At 38.7% G+C, this 13,734-nt stretch overlaps 1 protein-coding gene across 1 annotated transcript in view; it reads right to left on the bottom strand.

The window, feature by feature from the left end:
• lrrc1 (leucine rich repeat containing 1) overlaps positions 1 to 13,734 on the bottom strand; it is a 31,006-nt gene extending 17,272 nt beyond the window's left edge. Inside the window, exons 1-3 of the mRNA XM_084735457.1 lie at positions 13,111 to 13,734; positions 2,188 to 2,305; positions 700 to 778 (exon numbers count right to left, since the gene is read on the bottom strand). Coding sequence (XP_084591583.1) covers positions 700 to 778; positions 2,188 to 2,305; positions 13,111 to 13,269 — 356 coding nt within the window. The 5' untranslated portion in view covers positions 13,270 to 13,734. The remainder of the gene's footprint in view (positions 1 to 699; positions 779 to 2,187; positions 2,306 to 13,110) is intronic.

The raw sequence follows: 13,734 nt of genomic DNA, 5'->3' as shown, positions 1-13,734 counted from the left end.
CTAATTAAAATTCATAAGTGAATATAGCTGTAATCTATGTATTGAAAAAATACAGATTGGGCCTTTAATATTCCCATGAATTCAAGACTGACAACCACATGACATCACATTCCTTCTAAGATATAGTCATAGCCAGACCATTACAATTAAACTGTTAAAATAGGGCTGATTAAAGAGTGGAAAATTAGGTTACTACTGTGGAAAAAGAGTGTTGTGTGTGTGCACTTTAACAGTATTGAACTCCAATGCCTTTGTAATACTATTCATTGTTGCCTCCCAAACTATATACTGCAATGCAATGTGGTTTTGCCCCTGCTGAGGTGCAAATGAGACTCAGTCTCACCCACACAGTGAAAAGCATACTATGCACATTCTGCAGTCTGTCAAAGAGAGTGAATAAATGTTTATAATAACAAGAATGACAGCAGGGGATCTTAAAAACACACACAATGCAGACAAGGGAAATATAAACTCTTCTCCATACAAAAGATTTTTTTTAAAGTTAATTTTCAAAGGTCTCCTTATATTTGTTATCCAACATCCAAACAGGATTAGAATCAATAAATGTGAAATGCATGGTTTTATCAATGTTTCAATGCTTGACAGCTGAATATTTGAGAAAATATCAACATTCAAATCATTAAATTCATATGATGATGGGTTTGTTTTTGAAAAGTAACATATCATTTGTAAGACTACCTTGTTAATGGATTTCCACTGAAATCTGCCACTTGGAGGGCTTTGCAGTATGAAATGCTCTCTGGAATTTCCATAATATCTGAATAAGAAAAAAAGACACATGTTAAAATACTTCTTAATCACTTCACGCAGGTTTTAATAGATGTTACCATACAGTCAGCAGCAGTTAAGTAAGACAGTTGCTTTTTCCCCAAAAAATTCAGTTTCAGTATATATGGATCAAAAGGAGCTTTCACTTCCAATAACTGAAATCAAAGGCAGATCCTCCTAGTATTTTAACACAACACACTGTAGATTAACAGCCATTATATCGCACTTGATACCATGAAGACATTTTTTTAAGAAGAATTTGAAAATGTAAATGAAAATAGGCTGTTTTACACAGAGATCACGCAATAACTGCTACAATGAAGGCTTGTCTCTACACATGTCTGTGTGTAAATGCGAAGCTCATTATGTAAAGCTAATGGATAAGCAGGGCGTCTCTTCTTCTGCAACAATGAAATTGAGAAGATTGCCTTGTGTGATGAACAGTGGGGAGGGATTTCTCTCCTCTTGCCTGTCTGTGTGTGTCTGCATAGTACACACACACTGCTGTGTTAGAGCTGGAGGAAGTATCTGTTCGTCTCTCTCAGCTTAAACACAGTTGACAAATATATGGAATAAGTATGTAAAAAAACAGCATCTAACGTGCATTGTGTCTCACCATGCTGGCTCATTCTTTTACACAGACCTCAATTCAGCTCTGTTACTACCTCCACTGGCAGATCAGAGGTGGAATGAAAATACCCCCCATGCCCCCCCAATTCCATCTCTGTCACAGCCAGGCCGAATAAAGGCGTAACACTCCTGCCTCAAACAGGCTGTGTAAAAGAGGCTTTAAATAAAATGCATTCTATTTTGACCAAAATAAAGGTTGTGTCACAAATAGCACTGTGTGTTAAATGTCTGTTTGTACTACCTCTTAACTTACTACCACCTTACATCAAACAATCAGGATAACAGGAACATGCCTCAACTCAAGCAAAGCTCTAATGATTTTATTCAGACATTAGAATTTTGTCTGAGACAGTGAGATACCTGATCGAGTCCTTTGGTGCAAGTCCAGCATTAGTTGACCATCTGAAATTGTTTTTTCTGTGCAGCTACAACTGTACACATCATTCTCTGTTGCAGGAGAAACCTAACCAGTGTGTCTAAAGGAATTATCTCAGCTCCATACGAACAACTTGGGAGATTCAGGCTAACGCAAACCATCTTTTCATGCTTGTTTGTTGCATCAGCTTCACTAATGGGGAGTAAATCTGTCAATGTGATTCATTGGCTGAACTTGGCGCTGTCTTGCTCAATTGTGAAAAAATATTCTTGCAGACGTGAAGAAATACACAGAAATAGTTATAAAATGAGATTTGTAACAAATGGGTCTGTGTTATAATATTCTACCTTACTTTTGTGCTGTTTTGGTATATCAGTGTTTTCCCTTCTTACCATTTCGAGAGACATCCAGTTCTACCAGCTGCATGAAGTTGGCTATTTCAGGCGGAAGTCTCTGGATCTCATTGTCACTCAGGCCAAGTTTTCGTAGTTTCACCAGCTGGAAAAAAGGCTGAAAGGTGAAAAGAAACACTTATTCAGTAAAAACATTTGAACAGTTTGACATTTTAGCAATGCTCTTTGACAACACTGGTGCATCTTGAACTAATTACAGAGTTAGAATTTTTTTACGCCTTCTTGGATCACTCCTTTCTTTGCTATTGGTTCATACAAAAAAAATTAAATTCAACAGAAACAAAATCTCTATTGCTGGGATGAACACTACCTTTGTTAAAGATGCTATAATAAATGAAGTTACATATTTATTCATTTTATATTAAACTGAATGTGGTTTTATATTTTAACCAGGGTTGACTTTGTATTAAAGCAGCACGGACCTTGTTACTTTTTCATCTTTAAAAGCAGCACACAGTCACACAACTGCTTTAAATTATTCTGGTTGATTACATCTCTGCTCATGTTGAAGTTTGGGTGGGGCTATTATGAGTATGAAATGGGTCTCCACAATGTGAGAAAGAAAAAAGATAAAAGGTGGGAGCTGTCTCCTGCTCCAACAGGAGCTACAGAACGAGACTACACAAGAGCTCTCATCGGGTAAATGAAGTGAAAACACCTGTGGAGGTGAACCACGTGTGAGAAGAAGCTTGATAGTCAAGTTGTTATTCCGGTATCGTTCTCAAACATCCTGAATAGAAACTGTCAGTACTCCTCTGTGTGTCTTCAAATATTACATGACATTATAGCAGATATGTCACCATAACAGCAGGCTGCTCTTAACAGATGAATAACTGTATAGGTTTTTAACAAGGGAGACATTTTGATATGTCACTGTAGGAAAAGCACAGGTGTAAACAATACAATAAAAGTGTTGATGGCTGAATTCTGGGGCTGCTCGAGATGGTAAAAAACTCACATTGCAGTTATTTTGACATTGCGATGGGCAATATTTGTAGTGGAAATGATCATTTTTGTATTACAATTTTCTTTTTTTACTGGAAAAAACTATGTACCATTACAGTACTTCTGTTCTGTTTTCTCACATATTTTTCCTTTTTCAAAAAAATATGATTAGGTTCTGGTTCTGTGAATTGGATATTGCACTTGGCCATATTGTGATTAATTGTGGTCCTGGTATTGTGCAGGCTGGCTCACTGTCACACTGTCATTAGGGCAGTGTATTGGCGAGAAGCTGGCATTATGGTATGTATCCCAAAACAGGGGTTGCAATTCCATATATTGCATATATTGTGATACTGTACAGATTACTATTTTCATTTAATTTTAGGAAAAGTGACAGTAAAAAGAACTAACAACCAAATGCATAAAATATGATCAAATCAAGTTTGCTTTTTTTTATGCAAATAGAACAGTGAAGAAGTAACAATACAACAAAACACAACACAGAATAAACCAATGCCACCAATCTTTGCATGCATCACAATATCCAAATACCATGTTTTTGAGAATCGATACAGTATCACAAAACAAAATGTTGTGATACTGAGTGTACCAATATTTTCTTACACCTCTAACTGTGACAACCTGCTGGGACACTTGAATAGAACAGAGTAATTTTAATGTAATAAGCAGCACCTGTGCTTTTCCCATGTCAAAGTGTCCACTGATTGGTTGTGATGCATCAACTTAACTTGAAATGTATTCAGATAGCCAGTAAGGTTGCAACTAATGATAATTTTCATTGTCAATTAATATGTCGATTTATTTTATTGACCAATAAATTAGTTGTTTGGTCTATAAAATGTGGTGAAAAACATTTAGCTGTGTTTCACAAAGCCCACGGTGACATCCTCAAATGTCTTGTTTTCCACAGACCAAAGATTTTCAGTTTACTGTCACAGAGGAATAAGAAAACCAGAAAATATTCCCATTTAAGAAGCTGGAATCAGAGAATGTTCTATTCTAAAAAATTACTCATCAATGAATTGATTACCAAAATAGCTGACAGCTAATTTATTTACTGTTTAATCACTGTAGCTCTAATAGCTAGGATGCTACAGCACCGACTAGACATGGACAAAACAACTGCAGTTGACTAGAGGATTTGACTGGAACCAAAAGCAGGGATTTTTTGTAGTCTAAAAGGTTTACCTAGAGACCATGAGCACAATGATGAAGGCCAGTCTGCAGCCTCAACATGCTGTCTTTGATTTCTGTTATTCCTTGATATCAAGAAGAAAAGAAGACTGCCTTGAACATTGGTCATTTTGTTAACCTTTGGTTTTTTGAGTGTCTGACAGCAGGTTTTACTTTTTGTCCCCCTCTTAAAAGTGTGATCTCTTACAGACCCCATTCTTCTCTGCCAATATACCAGATTAGATGTGAGGCCTCAAAAAGTCACACAACTAATACAATTGTTTGGAGAGGTCACAGTCATGAGTTACTACTTAGAAATACAGAGATATGGCTTTGTTGTCATTTTCTGTGGGAGAAAGATGCAGTTGGCACACCTATTTAAAAGGCAAAAGCAATTATCACAAGCACATACTTGACGCCCATAACAAGAGCGGGCAGAAGCCTGTCTGTGTGGTGGTAAAGCAGGTAGCTGACAATACTGCTTCAGGTTCCCTTAATGTTTTGGCATGAACAGAAAAAAACAGCCTCCTGAGCTTCCCCTGTGGCCTTTGTAATTTCCCTGTTATTGCTTGTTAAAAGGCAGCTGGCCATGAGAGCTCATCCATGAATGCAGTTGCTAAAACCATACATTTATTATTCAATCAATCAGTCACTTCAGTTGCTGTTAAATATGCTCTGTACTCTTTTGATCTGTATGTCCAGTATGTGGCAAACATATTTTCACCTAAATATGGCTAAATAAACAACTTTGTTCTCTATCCTCATGCACAAAGAATTCAAACAGTGCAACACAATGACTATGCATTTTAAACAGATAAGTGGTTTATTATGAGGGTTTCTACATATGCATACCATATAATTTTGATATACTCTTCTATGCTGTAAAATTGTGTCACTAAAGGAATCCCTTTAACCGACATGAATCCAACCTTCAAAAACTTTTTACCTCCAACTGTATACCAATAGTTTTATTTATCAATGTTACCAAAGAATGTCTTCAACAAGTCAGGAGAGACCCAGGTCAGTCCTGTTCTTCTGTTGAGAAGCAGTCACACTGGAGTATAAGAGAACAGCTGCAGGTTTTTTGAAACATGATAATATTTTGCCTCAGTGTTCATGTTTAGTCCAAGCACCAGCAAGTCCCCTCTGCCATGCCAGAAAGATGCTATCGGCTCTTTTTATGGAACCTCAGCAAGGTTTTTTAAAAACTTTATGTGCATTAGAAATGAACCTGGTTTATCTGCCTTTCTCTAAAACTTGCAGCAAACTGCACAATACATAGTTGGAGTTTTGAACACATCCTCTAACACCTCCCGACTAAACTCCTGATTCCAGGATAACTGAAATGCCCACTTGCGCTTCAGCTCATAAGTTTCTTTGACCACTGCCATTTTCTCACAAATGCCTGGCCAGTTCTGGGCGCGTGCAACTCACAACAGCAATGAGAAGGAGGTGAGATGGCTCACTCCTTAGCTACTTCCATCATCAGCTCTAAGCCAAATCAGACAAGCAAGTTGCTAAATTTACTTGCCCACTGTGGCATTTCACTTGCCCAAGGCAATCCTTATTGTTGAGCCAGTGTCTCCTCTGGTTCTCCTTTACAATAGCTTATTGTTCTGGAGTTGTGTGCACAGGTAAATGTTATGTTTTGTCTGTAGGTTGATGGATCTCAACAAGGCTATACTGATCTGAAAATATAGTTATGGTTATGGCAAGCTGCTATTGAGGATCAATATATCAGTATGGTTTGTGCACAGATAAGCCATGCAGCTCATCATCACAAAATTAGCCTAATACTTTTCCAGCCTTAATGACTTCTGATTAATTCTTAGTGATTGTGCCATTGCCAATAATATTCAACCCTTCGGCTCTAAAGCTACAAAAGCCTGTATATGTATTCTGTTTCTGGATGTTTAATATGGGTAAGGAAGACAAAAGCATAAAAGCTGTAATCATATTATAATTGAATCATAATATTATTGCACTGCCAGATCATCTCTGCATCTGAGCATAGCTAATGTTAGATAGCTGTATAATGTCTTTAAATTTTTTGAAAATAAGAACACATGATCTAGCTGTAGACCATATCCAGATGCGTATCACATCTTAATAATGTGTGCACAATAAATGAAGCCCAAGAGTCCAAAGTCAAACTCCACCCTGCTACAAAATCCATGTCATTCTAAGGTCTTAAGACAGTTCAAAGAGTCTCTAATCCATCATTTCAACAAGCAAGCAAACCTGTCCTCTCACAAGTCATGATGAACAACTGAGTTTTTGCAACTTAACCACCTTAATTTCACTTTCACCTTTCAGGCACTTGCAAACATATTGTGAGTGCAGTTTCTGTCTGCAAAGTCAGGCTCCCAATCACAAGTGCACAGCTCAAAAACTTGTCTCTTGATGATATCATCAAGTGAGTCTAGGCTAGTACAGACTTGTTAATTTCCACAGGAACTAACCTTAACTGTGACAGATAAGGAAAATAATTCAGATTCAGTTTTAAGGTGGATTTTACCAATGTTTCTACCACGCTCGAACTTCCTATTTGAACTATGCCACTCCTTTATGACACAGTGATCACAGCTGAAAGCAAACACAGGTACTCTGCCCTTGATACTTCTGTATCAAGGGTTCAAAACTCTCAGAACTTTCAGCCCCAGAGAAAACAAAGTCAGTTTCATTTAACTGCTTTTGTCTGGCCTTTGTCCCTTTCAAATCCTCCTAATAATAATACAGACAATCAGGGTATTAACATAACTGATTCTTCTGTATGATCGGTCTGCTTGCAAATTTGCCATGAGCTTTGTGAGTCTAGCATTAGCATACTGACAGCAAACCTGTTCTTCCTGTTGGTGTCACTCAGCACCACGCCCCAGTCACCCATGTGTGACATACAAAAACCAAAACAGACTGACTCAAGAATACATTAACCATTCCCCCAACTCCCGAGTCAATGTTTGAAACTTCAGTTTCACCTTCAGCACTGTTTGTTGGAGAACAAGCAGAAGCCTGAATGTGGTTTGTGGGAAGTGAGTGCATGGATTATTACCCTGCAAGTGGCCAACAAAAGCCCTTAATGTAGACTATTCATATGATACAAGGAAGATGTGACTTTGTAGTTTAGTAACGAACATTCTTACATAACCTAACCAAAAAAAAACCTTTTTTGATCAGTAGAGTAGAGTTTGTTGTTCATCTGGACAAGGTTTCTGGCAAATGTAATCAACAAAACCTCAGTTGATTACATTTGCCAGGCTATAACCCTACAGCCACAAAGACTTAAGACAAGGACATCAGTGTTGAATGCTTAATGGAGTCTACAACTGTGAAATGTGGACTAAATTTAACCATCATAGTGTGAAATAAAGTTTTACTGCCACTGTTACTTTTCAAAGTAACAATTCTCCAAATCTTTTCGCAGAGCTGCTGTGAAAAGACAAGACAGATGCTGCTGTGTTTTACTCTGAAGTGTAATACTGTGTGGCACAGAGTCTTAATTTAAAAAAAAAAGGAGCAGCAACCAGCTTAAAAATCACCGCTTTCATCTACATTGACTAAAATCATGTAGGCTGTGACTTTAGGTATTTGGTGTAACAGGCAAACTGTGCATGCTAGACATAAAAGTAGGCCTAGATCATAATATCATGATGTTGATTGCAAGTTTGACGATATCTGCTGACACACAGCTCTATATGCTAACTGCAGCAGCTCTATCTCTTCATCTGTGACTCAGCCTTCAGTGTTGTTTGGCTGTTAATCGTAACATATAACCAATCAGACACTGAACCTGACTGCAGAGTGTAGTGTTATCATACTGTATGGTGTAATTATCTATTACAGGTATTATACTACACTAGGGTTGTGCCAATGGATGATACCATTGTCCATCACAATGGCTGACATCATGATTTAAAAGCCTTCTGTATTTGAGGTAGTGTGTCCCCTCACAGTTGCCTTAGAGTTGTTACCTAAGTTCCATTTAAGTCATGTGGAAGAGAAAATAAAAAGACTGTTGCTGTTATTCATTCCACTATTCTTTCATGTTGCGTTTTACTAAGTTAGGGATATTTGATGCAGAGACAAAGACCCTTTTAGACCCAGCGAGTATCATTGTCCATTGAGGTGGCTACTTCAGAGCCAAGTGCATTTTTAAATTTATTTACACCTAACCTATTTTTTGATAATCTGAAAAATGATCCAATCCATGACAAAATATGTGATCAGAACCATGAGTTTTGTAAGCCAGTATGCCCCTAACATACAGCAATGTTTATACAGTCAGTCACAGCATCTGCAACAGATGCAACTGCTCTTACCTTTATGACACTTCTTTCTTTGCAAGAACAAGATCTTCTTGTAGATCACATGACAGTTAGTAAGTCACCCAACCACACCAGTTTCCTGCTCTGGGATTCATAGCACCACTGTCTTTACCACCTCACTCACATCATAAACCCTGCAGCTTCCTGTCTCAAAGAGGATATTGCTTCTTCTCTCCATCACTCTGTGTGTAATGTTTGAAACACCTAAATGGTGGTCACGATAGCAGATCTCCAAAAAAGCTATGCATGCCTGAACTAGGGCTGCAAGTTACAAATATTTTCATTATCGGTTAATCTGCAGATTAGTTATTCATTGAAATGTTTGCTCTAAAATGCCTGAAAATTGTAACATAAATAGATAAATAAATAAAACCCAGAACTGACGTATTCGAATGGATTGTTTCTGCACAATCAAAAGTCCAAAACTCAAAGATGTTATCACAGAAGATTAAGAAAACATGCAAATATTCACATTTGAGAAGCCAATTATGATTGACTTGCATGTTAAACAAACAGGATTATATCTGGTATTTTTATTGCTTGGCAGGTTTAAAAATAATTCTAGGGCTGCAACAAGTGATTATTTTTTTATCAGTTATCCCTTCTAAATTAACTGTTTAGTCTAAGAAGCAAGCCAGGGTGATGTATCCAGATTGCCTGGTTGGTTTTAATCTAATAGTCCAAAACCTTAATATATTCAGTTTACTATCATGTATGACAGTAAAAGAAAAGCATTGCATCCTCACACTGAAAAAAATGCCAGAGAATGTTTGGTATTTTTGCTTGAGAAACGCCTGAAATGATTAAATCTAAGGAATTCTATATGCATAGGTCATATCTAAGAGTTGCTTTCAGCATACCAGTAATTCATGGCTCTTTGACGCAGCTACCAATACCTCTGTCACTCTTACAGTTTCACTGGAGCTGGAGACAGTGGAAACTGCATTCATTTTTAAACTGGATGAACAGGCACAAGCATTTCGACTTGCTTGCGAATCTTGCATTTCTTCTTATCTGGTTGTCTTCTTAGTTTGACTGCTGTTTAGTAAGCTAAAGACTACTGTGAACCAGACTGGTGGTATGTATCGTGACGACCAGTTCCTGAAGGGAAACTTTGAATAAACAGACGCATGTTACTGTTTGCTAATTTAGCCCACTGACTCAGCAGCACAAATAATACATAAAACAATCGCACAAAGAAAACATGCCAAGGAAAACAGCTATTAAACATACTCATACAAAGCTGTGCTTCATGTCTCCATGACTTGGTCATCAGATTTTTCCTTGTAAAACTATTGAAACTATCTGCTCTACTTAAACTTGCCTCATCTTGTTAGTGTAAAACACACCTTTGCTGTTTCATCTTGCCATTAAGACTGCCTTGTGCACGTCCTTATCTGCCTGTTGGTTGAAATGATTAACTTGAAATACATTTATAGTGTCTAAGCTGTGTTACATCACTATCAATACTATCATAAAATAAGTGGCCGGCGTTCACTCAATTGGCCACCACGGAGGCAAATATGAGGAGGCCACACAGTGAGCACTGAACTGGACTGATACAAAGGTTTATCCAGTTGGAAGTTTCTGGGGCTCACTCAGCAAGCATTGATGGCATTACTTACATGCCAAAGAGCACAACAACAGTTTCTCTTGTCGGCATGCAAATAATCCACCTCTCTATCCTCTAAACATACTTCAAATATTTGTACACAGAGTATAGAGATTACCAAAATGTCATGCTTTTGTGTGTGTGTTGTCATAATAAGAGTACACCTGCTAATCACATCCTTGTGGTCACAGAGGATGGAAAGAGGGCTTACTTTGCCAGTACCTTGGTTTGTCAGGTGTCATGTCTGATATGTGAGTTGGCTCATGGTTTTATTGGTCTGTACTCACCGTACTTACTTCTGTAACAATTCAGGTCAATGATTCATTATGACTTCATTAGAAAACACTAGCACATACAAATGCACAAGTGAGGCGACAACAAAACACATAAAGCCATCTTTGTTTTCAGTTAGAATACCTGTTCCGGTGCTTTTCTTCGATGGACAAAGTAAGCAGTGTGACACAGCCATGGGAGGCTGCTCACATTATCTCTCTTCCATCAAATTTCTATGGACGTGCCAAGTCCTAAGATATTTTTTCAACTGTCTTTTCTTTTTTCCATGGACTTTTGGAAAGAAAATATCTGTATTTTCTACTTATTCAGTTGTGAACAGAAGAAAGAGCTGTAGTGTGCAAAGGCACTAAACAGTCCTTCAATCCAATCAGCTTTACATCTGACCCACAGTGATTTCAGTTATATGAGGTCAGGGTAGTTTCTAAACCTCATTCCATACTCTGTCCAGCTGTAAACCCAATATATTATCAAATGTACTTCCTGCTTGTGAAGGTTACATCAAAAGTACCCAACACAATTTTCTCAGGCTTAAAATACACTTGCTAAAGCGCCACTGAGAGCAACTTCTACAATAAAACAAGTTTGGCTGCAGAGGTTCAAGGGAATATGCTGTGAAACCACAAAGTCAGTCATCCTTTCACTCACTGTTGCAGCTCTGGGCTATATGTCACAGAGACACCACAGGACAGACTCTGGGATGTTGAGTTTCAAGCCTCGACACAGAGAAATGAACCATTCTGCCCCATGAGAAATTACAAGCAAATCCTTTAACTAGTATCCCACTTAATCCAGAGCACTAGGGTCACAAGTAAGGAGCCCAGGCTTGTGTATCCCCACCTCACCAAGCCTGTCAGTAATTCAGTAGCCTGCAGTCTTCCTACATGTTGATGGAGTACTTCAGTCATTATATGATTCAGAAGGTGTGAGCATCTTTAAAGGGTTACAGGCACACTGTTTTGTAGTCTTGAATTTTCAAGACAATCTAGTTGTGACAGACTTGAAAGACAATTTTACAAACCTTTGAATGTGCCTCTACCGTGGATCTGGTGTTGAATCAAGTATTTCATTAATTACTTTGTAAGCTGACAGCATACATTTCTCAAATCTGAGGATTTTCCTACTTTTCTCAGAATTAATGGACATTGTTGGGACTGTCAGTCGGTTATGCATATAGACAACATGACCTAGTGATGTATACACTTAGGGATATGGTCCAAATGATGCCCATATTAAGCAGACTGGGCACTGGCCATGATATGTCTGGGTTTTTTATATCATTACAAAATTGAGTGATTCTTCCTGGCGGGCAGTCAATTCAGTTGTCGCTGCCATACAGCCATCCCTGGCCTCATTCTACCTTGCACAAAAATGAGACTGGCATTTTTATACTCAGAAGATAAAAATTTATAAAAGATTAGAAAATGAGCAGAGCCAACTGCAACAGGCTTGCATGCACAGGTGGCACATGTGCTTTCATTTGTCTTAATGTGTCAATTGTCAGATTTTAAACTAGGGCTGGATGTCTAGGACCGGTAATAACCTGGTACCAGTTCCCAACTGGTCAGTACCAAAATAATGATAAACTCCTGGACAAACAACAGTGCTACCTGTATTTTCACAGCCTAACTTTACATAGACAGCTGACAGAGCAAACGTTTAGATGGCTCACTTTACTAAGTTTAATGAAAATGGAGCTAAGTGCAATAACTCAAGAAACATTTTAACTCGTTACTTCTGTACAAAACTGATAATAAAATAACTGTTGCATCTTTTCACATCATGTCTTATTTTTTTGCATGGTGAGTAATATCAATAACAGTAACAATTATATCTGCATTGATAAGCAGTATCAGTACCCATTTTTATTCAGAACTGTGAAGGCCTCTGCCTGCTTGAAATTAATTTTCATGTCATTAATGATACTTCTCCTAAATCATATTATTGCCCACTTCAATATTGCCCTAGGGTACAATTATTCATATCCTCTTAATACCAAGTCATCCAGACTGTGGCTTCAGATTTTATCGATATTATTAAATTCTATTCCCTGGAAAAAGGGAGGTATTTAATGCAATCATGGCTTTCTATCAGGCTGACAGCATCAGGAGTTTAGAGACAAAGGGTCATGGGTATTTCTGACCTCATCATGGGATCACCTGTTCAAACAGGTTTGACGTATCAAACACAACGTCAGGGCTTTGCAGTAGACTATGAATGCTTGAGACACCTTGGACTCAAATGTTTTATGATCAAACCCCAGACTCTGACACATGTGTGTAGTTAACCTGCGGTGGTAGGTGTAGTTCAGGGAAAATTTCCACCTACACAGGGTGCATGCCTTGCTGATCTTGCGTAATTATTGTCCCCAGGACCCAGCAGACTCTCACGGGACGGCTGATCAGCTCAGTTAGCAGCTCTGTGTCAGAAACACTTCAACAGGAGGGACGTATTTCATGTTACCAAAAATAAGCTCCGGTACCCTTCCTCTGAACCTGCCATTAAACCAGTGAGAGGAAGCGGTTTTCTGCTTACCTTGGGCAAGTCTCGGAGTTGGTTGGCATCCAGCAACAGCTCCTCCAAACTCCGTCCGTAGCGATAAATCTCATCGGGCACATACAGCAGGGAGCAGTGGCGTTTATCGATCATCTCAACATGACGGTTGCACCGCCACAGGGGTATACACTGAAACATCACGGGGGAGGTGGCAGTAAATCTCGTACCCGTGCGATAAACAAACAGCGGGCAGGAGGGGGATGCAACAGATTGCTTCAGTCGGGACAGTCCTGGACTAAATTCACCGTCAAACACAAGCGAGGCGAAACTCACAAGCGAGCAAACACCGAAACTACAACTGCAAGTGAGTCGCGGTAACGTTACCGAGCTAGGTCGCGACCAACATGGGAATTATTCTCCGTCGTTGTCTCACTTTGGTTAGTTTGTAGGCACCTGTTTTTTTTTTTTTTTCTCGACTTGCTTCCTCGTCTCACGTCGACCTCCGCCGCTTTTAAAGCCCCTCTTTTCAGCGTAAAAAGCACAGGCTACATCTCCGTGTAGAAGAGGGTAGCATTCTCGTTTTTACGTCTCGTCCCGGAGTTAATTTCCTCTCCCGTCCAGTTTCTGACCCGGAACATTCACTCCCTCATTCCAATCCTACGT

The sequence above is a fragment of the Lutjanus erythropterus genome, chromosome 14, assembly GCF_056507025.1.
Source record: "Lutjanus erythropterus isolate fLutEry1 chromosome 14, fLutEry1.hap2, whole genome shotgun sequence".
Classification (NCBI taxonomy): domain Eukaryota; kingdom Metazoa; phylum Chordata; class Actinopteri; order Lutjaniformes; family Lutjanidae; genus Lutjanus; species Lutjanus erythropterus.
Note: the sequence above shows the minus strand (reverse complement) of the source record. Positions and strands in the feature narration are given on the sequence as shown.